General features: G+C 45.4%; 1 protein-coding gene across 50 annotated transcripts in view; it reads right to left on the bottom strand.

Annotated features, from left to right (window-relative positions):
- SORBS1 (sorbin and SH3 domain containing 1) overlaps positions 1-12,094 on the bottom strand; it is a 121,397-nt gene that overhangs the window by 55,837 nt on the left and 53,466 nt on the right. For 45 of the 50 annotated variants that reach the window (XM_083738126.1, XM_083738136.1, XM_083738135.1 and 42 more), the window contains 6 exons: positions 11,564-11,627; positions 9,470-9,544; positions 9,097-9,159; positions 4,888-4,935; positions 4,528-4,657; positions 4,021-4,135 (listed from right to left, as the gene is read on the bottom strand). In XM_083738126.1, coding sequence (XP_083594252.1) covers positions 4,021-4,135; positions 4,528-4,657; positions 4,888-4,935; positions 9,097-9,159; positions 9,470-9,544; positions 11,564-11,627 — 495 coding nt within the window. The remainder of the gene's footprint in view (positions 1-4,020; positions 4,136-4,527; positions 4,658-4,887; positions 4,936-9,096; positions 9,160-9,469; positions 9,545-11,563; positions 11,628-12,094) is intronic. The other 5 variants (XM_083738115.1, XM_083738160.1, XM_083738130.1 and 2 more) reach the window with 1 other exon arrangement.

Here is a 12,094-nt window from a genome sequence, read left to right as displayed (position 1 = left end):
ACCACTTAAAAGCCTTCTAAAACTTAAAGAAAAAAAATTGCCTTGTAAGGCTCGAAACCTGGACAAACTTTAATTGAGCTAGGAGCAGTTCAGAATAAACCTGCTCTATACCTCTCTGCCTGTGAGATGAGCAAACCTATGACAATGTTGTAACCATATATGTGTAAGCTGTCGACTGCTAGCCTATGACACTTTCATGTATTTAGTCCCATCATTCCATTCCATTCTTAGATAAATTTGGAATTTCTGGGGTACAGAAGAATCCTTCCAACACACACAGACAACCAAATACATATTTAAATGTTCATTTTCTCTCAAAATATATATTTAAATGTGCATTTTGGTATGTCCAAACTGCACAGCTAACGCTGGATCACGACAGTTGGAAAAGTGTAAGATCTAACAGACAGCTAAGTTCCAATCAGGAAGAGATTCAGGTCCTTTTGTTTAGAAATCTGCAAAGACTTAATCCTCAAGCATCTCTAGTCGTCTTCTTTGCAAGTATCAGGCGGTAAAAAAGGACAATCACTGTTCTGAGGGCTTTTCTGATACTGGAGATGAGACAGCCTGGGGAGAAAGTACTTGAGCTATACAGAGCTTAAGGAAGCAAGATGGGGAAAAGGTTCAGCTTCCCTCAACCACACACCTCTTTTTATACTAATTTAAGGCTCCCACTTAGATGTGAACGGGTTTCAGATGTGTGAATAAACTGTGCCTGCCCAGAGCATCGTTCAGAAGATTTTAAAGCTAGAAGCTGATTTATTTTAATGGCAGAATGTGCCCCCTGAAGGCTATGCATCACAAGTGAGTGGCCACAGGTACAAGAAAAAAACAACAACCCACCCACTATGAAAATTAAAACACAAAATGTGTCAGTGTTTATAACAACTGGTGTGGCTGCTCTGTGAGTCGCCCACTGTGGTCTTCTAGCAGTTCAAACTGTTCCAGTAGCCGACGCTGAGTGCTTTCCTGATCCTCAGATCCTAGCCACTCCAGCGTCGCTGCAGACAGTTACAGCTTGCCACCAACTGCTCCAACGCACAGCCACTGACACCACCAGGACTCATCAGCTCCCTGCTGAGATGCTGTCAGTCGTTTTGCACTCTGCACATGCTCAGAAACGCTGGGCCCATAACCTGTCAGTGCTTGTAAAAAACAACAACAACAAAGGAAAGGGTTCTGACCTCCCTTTGTCTCAGCCTGGCCCTCAGACCCTTGTCGGCATAAAAGAGTCCACAAGAATATCTTTGCAGAGTGCTTTCTGCTTTTATTCTTAAAAGTCTTTGTGCAAAAGCGACTGACACACAACAACACTACCAGCTTTCACCAACCAACCAACCCTACATTTCTCACTCTATATATACAACCTGGTGCAGGCCGCTGACTCATGCTGACCCAGCTTTTTAAGCATTAAAGAAACAGCGGCCATTTTAGCCGTGACAAAATGGGCAGAAGAGGACTGGCCAAAAATGGGGGAAAGGGCAGGGGGAAAGAACCAGTGGTGTAGCCTGGGGGCCGGTCCCAGAGGCAGTTTCCCTGGGTGCAAAATTTCAACACCCGGTGCTGCCTCAGTACAGCTGCACGCTTCCATCGCTGGACTCCGTTGGAAACTGCTTCTCCATGCGAACAGGAAGTGACCTCTGCAGATAACAAAATGACTCTTCTTTTCTTATTTCTGCAGCTGCAATTTCCTGGGTGAGGTGGATGCCATTAGGCAGCTGAATGCACAGGCGTCCTCTGTACGTTTCCCTCGCCTCCATCCCTCCACACAGTCCCGGGCACCGGCAACCCACGCTACAGCACTGGGAAGAAGGTATGCTAAGCCTAATAAATTGAACAGGCCTAGCTCCCTTAGCTGAAACCCCCCCCCCAAGTGGCCATCCCTTGTGATGGTATATACCACTGCAGTAGTCAATAGAGAACTGAGCAGGAAGACATGGGGTCAGCCATTTAAAACATTAACACTAGACCTGAAGGGGAGTATGTTGCTACCAAAAACAAAAGACAGCAAAAGCTCTAGCTCTACATTCTGAATGATGTTCCTTGCAGGCATAAGATGTTCCACGTGTGTGCTTGCGCAGAGCTAGTTTGTCCGCTTGGACATCATAGCAAAGAACAGAAAAAATCAAAAGGGTGGCTACACACGAGAGAGGAAAGTCTGTGGCTTGTTCACAATCCTCCTAAACCACGATCATTTGAACTGAGCCAATTATCGTATTTTTAACACAGACTTCCTTCTGCCTAAGGAGAAACAGCTTCGAAACTTCGCAAAGCTCTGTACAAACATAAAATGCTGCCTTGTGCAGATCACAGGGAAATAGGATGCTGCCTTTTACTGACTCAGACCCTTGGGCCATCCAGTTCAGAATCGGGAGTTTCTCTCCAGTGCCTCAGACAAAGGACAGTGGTGGGTTTAGGGGAGTGGGTTTAGTGGAGTGGTGGGTTTAGGGGAGTGGCACCACAACCCACACACAAACAAGTCATGCTGCAATCAGCTGAACACAACCAACACAACTCTGGACCCCCTAACCACTCGCATGTCTGTGAGGTGCAAAAGTCCTGTGTTATGCTGACACAACCCCCTAAACTAGCACTATGCAACAGAACGAAAAAACAACACCCCTTCCCTCTCTCTCTCCCCCCCCCAAACCACAGGATGTCTATTGACAAAAGTGTCTCTCACTACATTTAGGCATGTCCAAAGTCCGTTTTGGGGGCCTAATTCGGCCCATCGGTCGGTTTAATCCGGCCCCCATGGCAGTTTATTTATTTCCTGGGCTAAAATCCTTAAAAAAAAAAACACCTCAACAATGTCAATCCTAAAAAAAGGTCAATAACTTTGGCTGGCCCTCACCGCCCTTTACTTCATCAAATCTGGCCCTCTTTGAAAAAAGTTTGGAGACCACTGTAAACGAACTGTGATAAAGACTCTATGACAGGCATCCCCAAACTTCGCCCCTCCAGATGTTTTGGACTACAATTCCCATCATCCTGGACCACTGGTTCTGTTAGCTAAGGCTCATGGGAGTTGTAGGCCAAAACATCTGGAGGGCCGCAGGTTGGGGATGCCTGCTCTATGAACTGAAAGCGGAGATGGCACGTACCCCCCCTACATTTGTTTGTTTTGTAACACAAGAAAATCTTTAATTTAAAAACCTATGATGTAGAATGAAAGGTGGTGGGTGGGTTGCTGATTTTTGGCCTCACACAGGGTGCCGGAGAAATCTGAGACCCAAAGGTCAGCCACTGCTGAGGATGTCTCAAGACCTGCTTGGAGGTCCTGGGGACTGAATCTGGGACCTTTTGCAGATACTCTATGGTCCATTTAGCCCATTATTATCTCTGCAAGATGGCACTGACTCTACAGCAGCCTACAAATATAATGATGCTCTCCAGATGTTTTGAAACACACCTTCCGTCAGACCCAGCTGAGCTTTCGCCCACAAGCAGAGCTTTTGCCCAGGACACTTGCTGCATGGGGAAGGAGCACTGATGAATTTATGAAACCAAAACTCATTGGTTGGAGCTGCATGCGAAAGGTCGTAGGTTTGATCCCCAGCAACTCTATCTGGAGGGTCACTATGTTCTGAACCTTGGCCACAGGAAGAACCCAAAAGCAAAAGATAAGAAACAAAGCCTGCTTTCTCTTAACTTAAAAACCTTGTGGAAACTCTCCTATTTAAAACTAATTGTTGCTTAGATTCCACACTGAATGCACCAATAACACAAGGCGTTAAAAATCAGGCCCACCACCCAACAGATTGTGGTGTCCAACACGGATTATTAAGTATTTGGCAAGCGAACCGACCACATTCAACACACTCCAAAGAACTTTGCAACGGTGAAGGGGCCTTGGCCTATTCACCAGCTGTTTTCGAACAGGATGGAGGATTTTTAAGATGTTAAATATAAGTTTAGACGGAAACTTAAAAAACAGGACTGTAAAACCTAGCCACATGGAAGCATGCCAGCGGTGCAGGAAGAGGGGAAAGCGTATTAGTAAGATAAAATTAACATTACCAATTTTTCATTGTTCAGAACAGAGGACCTTCCTGGCTGATATTCATAAATGCTTTTAGGTTCAGCGCGGTATTTTCTTGTGTCCACCTTCTTGTCCGGAGGTTCCCAATCATTCCTGGGGCGGAATATAGTTTGTTGTTGTTACAGAAACGAAATATTTTCACTGGGCGGTTAATCCTAGTTTAATCACAAAAACGCTTCAATCAAAAGTAGAAATCAGGCTTGGAGCACCGCGCAGTTCAAATTAGGGGCGTGGGGAGTTTCTTCAACTTCCTACACGGATACGCCAAGGCATAATTCTAGTTGTCAAAAATGCGCTGGAGCCCATTAACCAAACTGTAATTACTGCCTTATGTTTGGAACCAGATGCACGCATAAAGTATGCAAGCACCTCTGCTTTCTCACTGCGCCAAACACACTTGGTTTGAACTGAGGGAAAACTCAGAGGCTTGTGGCAAAACAGGTGGCGCAAGTTACAGCGCTCCTGGTGAGGAGAAAACAAGTTACCTTTCAGTGCTCGGTTTAAGAGAAGAGGTACGAGCTGGCAAGGGGAGAGTGGCAGATCTCTTGACCACCTTCTCCATGTCGATAGTGTCGTTTTCACTCTTGGAACGGGGTACTGAAGTCTGTGCTCTTGCTGAAAAGGGAGCATTAAAAAAAACACACACAACATGGTTACGTCTGAAAGGGAAACAACGAGATCTCAATGTTCTAAAACGTTAAAGGTTTTGCGTTCTAGAAGCACCACGATTCTCCTGCAGTAATGGGATTCAACAAACAGTCCACCAACACGTTCTCTTTCATAACATTCAAATCTTTAGCATTTACATGAGTTCACTTCAGACGTCGAAACATCCAGGTACTTACTGTCTTTGTAAAAGGAGTATTGAGGCACATAGGAATCGGAATCTTCATCTGGAAAACAAACGATTTACAATCACCACAGGTATTTCATTATGCACCTATGACTTAAAAGTGTTTCGCCTTCTGTCCTTACAGGGTTCTAAGGGCAAATGCAGGTATTGTTTTCAGTGTTCTCATCCCTGTGGGGAACGGCAGCAGGAGAAAATGAAAGAGGGAAGAGAGAGAGAGGTTTGCAAGGTTCCTCTCTAACCATGGAAAAGGCAGGTGTTTGAAATACTGCAGGTATTCCTTTCAGCACCAGCTGAAAACCTCTTTGCCTAAACGACCCCACACAGTAGTTTAGAAAGTTTGCATGAGCTTTGATTTGTTTGTCTGTTCTATTCTGGTTTTAAACTTTCTGGATGTTTTAAACTATGGGAATATCTTTTTCAGTGATAATTTTATTGTTTTAACTTTTTTGTAAACCACTTTGAGGTTTGTTCTGTAATCCAGTGGTATATAATTTTTACGAAATACATAAATACACAAGTGTTCTCATGTTTACCATTGTGCATGTGGTTGTGAGAGCTCCTTCTCCTTTCATGCTTGACTACTAGAATGACTGGATGATGATGATTTTATTTATTTGCCGCCCACCTGGCCGGGTTTCCCCAGCCACTCTGGGCGGCTCCCAACAGAATATTAAAAACACAACAAAACATCAAACATTAAAAACTTCCCTTCAGATGCCTTCTAAAAGTCAGGTAGTTGTTTATTTCCTTGACATCTGATGGGAGGGCGTTCCACAGGGTGGGTGCCACTACGGAAAAGGCCCTCCACATCAACTCAGCATCTTATTATGCTCAGTTCTAGCAAACTTGTGTTCAAAATTACATATAAGTACATATGTCTTTCTTCTTCTTCTTCTTCAGAGTAACAGCATTTGTGAAAGAATGCCCATCAATCTAGATATATAGGAATCCTATTTTTCATAGGGACTGCCGAAAATATCCTCATTCCCAACACCATAGCAGCACTGATTAGCAAAATGGAATAAAATAAATAAACGCTGGGTTGGAAAATGTGTGCTGGCATTCCTTTCATGCCTAGACTGTCCATTACCCCCTGCCCATTACCCACCAACGGTTTTGAGGCCTTCCCATTTGACTGACCAGTTTCCACTATGTTTGCATGAAGATCCAATAATCCTCAAGCAAGGTCACACTTTTATATTTTGAGGACCCTTGGCAGCATTTTAGCTGTTGCAGAATTCTCACGGTACAGAATTGTTTGGGAAGGCTGACCTGGAGCTTTCCACTGCCTTAAAGTGGAAAGAAGAAGCCTTTTGAGTCAGGGAGGCAGATGGACTCAGCCTGTCTGCATGCCAGCCGACACACCTGAACATCAGCTTGCTCAGAGAGAGATGTCAAACCCTGATGTTTAGTTACAGGGCTACAAGGATTCTCGTTGGCTCCCCACCCAATTCCCACTGAGCTGAAAGCTTCACTCCATCATCTGGTTATCTGCACTTGACAGTTTAGGTTGGCTATTAGTTTTCTCAGCTTGAACACTGCCACTGTGGCACAGAAGAAAAGCACTTGGGTCCATTGCCCAAGTCCCCAGTTCTCTTGCCTTAAAGGTAAAGGTAAAGGGAACCCTGACCATTAGGTCCAGTCGTGACCGACTCTGGGGTTGCGGCGCTCATCTCGCTTTATTGGCCAAGGGAGCCGGCGTACAGCTTCCGGGTCATGTGGCCAGCACAACTAAGCCGCTTCTGGCGAACCAGAGCAGCGCATGGAAACGCCGTTTACCTTCCCGCTGGAGCGGTACCTATTTATCTACTTGCACTTTGACGTGCTTTCAAACTGCTAGGTGGGCAGCAGCAGGGACTGAACAACGGGAGCTCACCCCGTCGCGGGATTCGAACCGCCGACCTTCTGATCAGCAAGTCCTAGGCTCTGTGGTTTAACCCACAGCGCCACCCGCACTCTCTTGCCTTAAACAAGAGCAAAACCTTCTTGAAGCGATGGCAGCCTCCTGCTGCAGAAAGCGTTCCTTCTCTGTAACAATAAAACAGACCCGCAAGCTTTAAAACGAGCTAGAAAGAAACCTGCTTTTTCACCACCCAATGCTCCAAAACAGCACGCAGGCTGTCATCCTAGGCTTGGCATACTCAGCAAGGTTCCTGCGGCAGCAATCTCATTATAAGACGTTGCCACAAATAGTTTGCCATGGTGCTCAACAAGGGCTTAGGAACGTCACTCCCTCCTCTATCCTGCAACACGGCTGAGATGCATCTAGTAATCACAGTAGCTGACAGAATCACAATTCCACACCAGACAGTTTCAAACCTTGGTGTCCTGGGTCGCTCTATAGCATCAGACGCAACACTGCCGGTACCGCAAAGGGACTGAAATATTCTAAACATTCATTTGCTACTAAGTGGCTTCCGAGTCCATGTTGTAAATAACTTTATCACATAGGCATTCCTTGCAATGCATAGCATTTTGTCTGAAGGCCTCAAATGCCCACGTAAGATGGAACAGAACATTGTTATCCGGGATCTCTGACACAGAATCTTGTTATCCGGGATCTCTGACACAGGTTCTTCTGCCACCAGAGATCATTTTTTTAACCCCCAGCGTCAGAGGGTGAGCCTGGAGACTCATACATGCAAAACACATGCGTTTCCAAAAGGGTTTTTCTAAAGTCTTGAGCTATGGGTCACTTTTACAGACAGCATGCCAGATTCAGCGCATCTAAGAGCTTGTACTTGTTGCCACTGAGAGTACACCGGCAATGGAAAGGCAGCCCCCAGCAAGCCCCACGCCAGCAACACGGGTTCAAATATCTAAGTTTAATTAGAAGTGCAGGTAAGCCATGGGGGAGGGGGCAGCTAACTGAAGGCCAGAATCAGAGGAGCTTCAATGAGTCTAAACATTTTGAGTCACAGCATAAATGCATGATTATACATACACATATTGATACATATGTAGAACTTTTACATATCATACATGACATGTAAAACGCTAAGATACGTATAAATATGTGTAAAATCGCACAGTATAAATGCCCCGCTATACACTGAATATGTATAAATTCATATGTTCAAAAACATAGTAAAGGTTCGCTATCTATGCTAGCATTCGATTGATGTTGGAGAGTAATTGAGTTGAGAAACAAGATGAAGGGTACATATTGATATAAGAATGTATTAGATAAAATGTAAAGAAATATACAATAATAAGAGTACATTCATTTTTAAAAAAAGAATATACAAAGAGATTGATAGGAAGTCCGTAGTGTTGGTACAAATATTATTTTGAAATGGCTTTATGTCTTTGTTTTTTCTTTGTTCTTTCTTTAGGTACATAAATTTGGTATATAAACTTTGTATACATGTTGGAAATTATATTATAATATGCCCTGTAATGTAATATGAGAATGTATACATATGTGACATAAGAACGGTAATATTTTTTTTAAAAAAGAATATGTATAAATTCTGTCTGTGTGTGTTAACTAAATGTCATGTCAATGGTCATCTATTTCAATTGATTTTGTTAGTCTATTTTGTTCTAAGGCGGGGTCTCCCAAACTCTCCAGCTATTTTTTTTGGACTACAATTCCCATCGTCCCTGACCACTGGACCACTGGTGGGAGTTATAATCCAAAAAAAGCTGGAGACACAAGCTTGGGAAAACCCGTCTAAGGTAATCTTTAAAAAGTAGTCAGGGGAAGGGAAAAACGCAAGACCATATTTTTAAAAAAATACACACTAGGTTAAATGCTATTATTTCAGGGCGATCAATTAGCTGGCATCATGAGCCCAATTCACTGGGAACGTTTTCAGCAAAGCTCCCCATGGAATGAATGGGGAATGTGCAATCGAATAGCTCTCTTCTCAGATCAGTCCTGTTCCATCCAATGCAGTTTGCACTTGGTGGATTGGGCTCAGTGTGCCAGGTAAACTACTGCAGATGCGCGGCTCGGTACCTTGGATTGAGCACACAAAAACCAAGCAGATCCAAGTCCCGCTGCATTAGTCCGGGGACTGTTAGAAAGCAGAGAGCTGGTCCGACAGTTAAGGCAAAAAAGTTAACTGGCAGCAGATCATTAGGAAGAAGCAAACTAAGCAGGGGTAAGAAAACTCTGGTTGGAAAGTTGAGGAGGAGGAGGAAGCAGCAGCAGCGCTTGTGCAAAAGGAAACGTTGGCCAACCACGACTATTTACCTTCAGATTTAGGGCTAGGAGTAGACACAGGAAACTGGTAGGTAGGAGAATAAGGATTTTCTTCTGCAGCGGAGAAAAGCAAGGGAGTTGGACAGCAGTGGAGGAAACATCACTCCCCCAATTTCCTATCCCCGTTAAGCTTCTCGCGGCCTCGTTCGACAACAGTGTTACATCACACACTCCAGACAGAGAAGAAAAGGTTAGGAAGTATTTTGCCTCCGCACACATCACACAAGGAGGCAAACTGAGCACCACTCAAGAGCCAGCCATGCTGAAAGGACAGGCATTCAACTAAGTAGCACGCTCTAGTGTGAAAGATTTAAGAGGATGGTTAAAAACCAAACACAGAACAACTGGCTAAGCTTGTGGGTACCTTTGGTTTGGGGCTGGATATCAGGAAGTTCGGGGAATTTGTAGGTAGGGCAATAAGGGTTTTCTTCAGGAGGGTCTGTGCAGAAAGAGCACATTTTGGGGGGAAAGAACAGAGAGGAAAGAAATGAAGGGAGAGATGGACAAATCAGTGTGAATCTCCTCACACACGCATGTCAAGAATTCTATTTTACGTTGACGCCCCCCGCAAAAAAGGGCAGAAAACACCCATTTAGCATTCTGCTGCACCCTGATGCCAGCTATCTCTGCGCCCTTCTTTCAAGCCCCATCATCCCTGGGTGGCTTGTGGTATCTCTGAGATGGCGGTTCGCTTCTCCTCGCTCTGCCTCCCACCAAATATCACGTTGTCAAGAGGAGGAGGAGGAATGCAAAGGGGTTCATGCGCAGGAGAGCGGAATTAAAGGGGAACGGGGTTGGAGAAAGCTGAAACTAATACTGTGGGAAGAGGAAAACAGGGGGTCCAGTTGCCCCCCACAAAAGGTCTGATAGCACATGAGACGGAAATGCTGAGTTTCTGGCTGAGTACCAATGGGGAAAAACACCCCTCATCCAATGGCAATGTTATAGAGGACTACAAAAGGAGGAGGACAACCCCATAAAGCCAAAACACAGTGCTTGTTTCATAGAGGGAAGCTCAGGACCGCAATATCTGAAGGACTACCTCTCCCCATATAAACCTTCTAGCAGGCTCACTTATTGTTTTGACTACCTCAAGGTCATGCTGAGCCAGGAGAGATAAATTCCTGCGCTCAGTGAGCTTCCCTCTCTGTTACTTTGCTTGCACATTGCATGTAACAAAGATTTTGCCTCAGTAAAGTTGTTCCTTTCCTTGTGGATCTTTTGACTCTGCGTGGTTCTTTTATTTACTGCAAGACACTGTCCGTTAGTATCAGCCAGCCAGTCCTTAGGGGGCAGTTGATGCTAAGAAGGCTGTGGGACCTTATCTCAGGCCCCGCCCTGATGGTGTGGGGCTTCTCCTGGCTCTGCCAGCCCCCCCCAATTCCAGGCATGGACGTTTGCACGGAGAAAGCCTTCGCAGGGCCCTCAAATCCCACATGCTCCTGGATATGCGAAAGCCTAAAGGCATGGAGGTCCATGTGCAAAATGTTCCACACCTCAGACATCCATGCTAACAGGGGCAGGGGGCGGGGGGCAGAGAGGGCAGAAGCTGCACATTGCAAAGATATTGAGTCCCTTTCATGCCAGGACTATAGGTAAAGGGACCCCTGACCATTAGGTCCAGTCGTGACCGACTCTGGGGTTGTGGCGCTCATCTTGCTTTACTGGCTGAGGGAGGCGGCATACAGCTTCCGGGTCATGTGGCCAGCATGACTAAGCCGCTTCTGGCGAACCAGAGCAGCACACGGAAATGCCATTTACCTTCCCGCCGGAGCGGTACCTATTTATCTACTTGCACTTTGACGTGCTTTTGAACTGCTAGGTTGGCAGGAGCTGGGACCGAGCAACGGGAGCTCACCCCGCCGCGGGGATTCGAACCGCCAACCTTCTGATCAGCAAGCCCGAGAGGCTCTGTGGTTTAGACCACAGCACCACCCTTGTCCCGAGCCAGGACTATAAACGTGTATAAAACTTCAGACACACATAGGCACACAGCATCCATGGACCAACGTACAGATGATGCTAAAGATGTGTAAACACAACACACCTCTCCTGTTTTGCTTTTTAAATGACAGTCATGGAGGCGGGCATAGGGTCAGGTCAGGACCAATCACCTCCCTCCAAGCTGCTGTTAGCCTTGGGGGAGAACTTCCCTTGGCCCCCACAAACACTTCCATTCTAGACCTAATGGCAGCTTATGGGGAAGGCTGAGTTTTCTTTGAGACTGAGCCATTCCCTGTGTGCCCAGTCCCAATTGAAGCTCCTCCTTTAACTGCTATTTAAAGGACAAAAATTAGGCAAGCTAAATGCTACCACGCATGTAACCTCATGGGTAATTTGGCTCTCTAAGTCCGTTCTCAACCTTTCTCCTGGTGCTCTGGGTACTTTCAACATCCACTAAGGGCTGCCCACAGAAGGGCTTCTTTGGGGAAACAAAAAGCAGGCAGGCAAACGGTACCTTTTGTCAGCCTGTGGATCTGCTTGAACATCGTCTTGTACCAGTCCTTCGATCGGTCCGTGTTCTGATAGAAAAAGGGACAAAACAAGTCATTGGCGCGAGTTCATTCCGCCGTTCGAAAAACAAAGAAGCTCGCCTCACGGCACGCACTCTGCTCGTTCTCTGCGACAATAACTGCATTGCAAAGGTTTGTCCCTTGCTGCTGCTCTGTCACAGCTTGACCAACAACCTGCAAAAGCTGAGGGAAATCTAGTGGCGCAGAAATAAAAAGATTCCGGCACGTTTGCAAACCTAAGCAGGGTCCGGTGTGGTTTCAAATTGGATGGGAAGACCGTGCATTGAGATTCTCTGACATTTGTGAGTAACAGAACTGAGCTGGCAGGGTTACTCTCTCTCGGCCCAACTCCTAAGCTGCCATATTTAAGACAGGGTGAATAAAAATCAATTATTATTTTTTTAAAATAAAAATAAAAAAATAGGATTTTTAAAAAATTTAAATCAGATTTTTAAAATAAAATGCTTTTGGAGGAA

This window comes from Podarcis gaigeae (assembly GCF_964106915.1).
Source record: "Podarcis gaigeae genome assembly, chromosome: 5".
In the NCBI taxonomy this organism is placed as follows: Eukaryota; Metazoa; Chordata; class Lepidosauria; order Squamata; family Lacertidae; genus Podarcis; species Podarcis gaigeae.
Note: the sequence above shows the minus strand (reverse complement) of the source record. Positions and strands in the feature narration are given on the sequence as shown.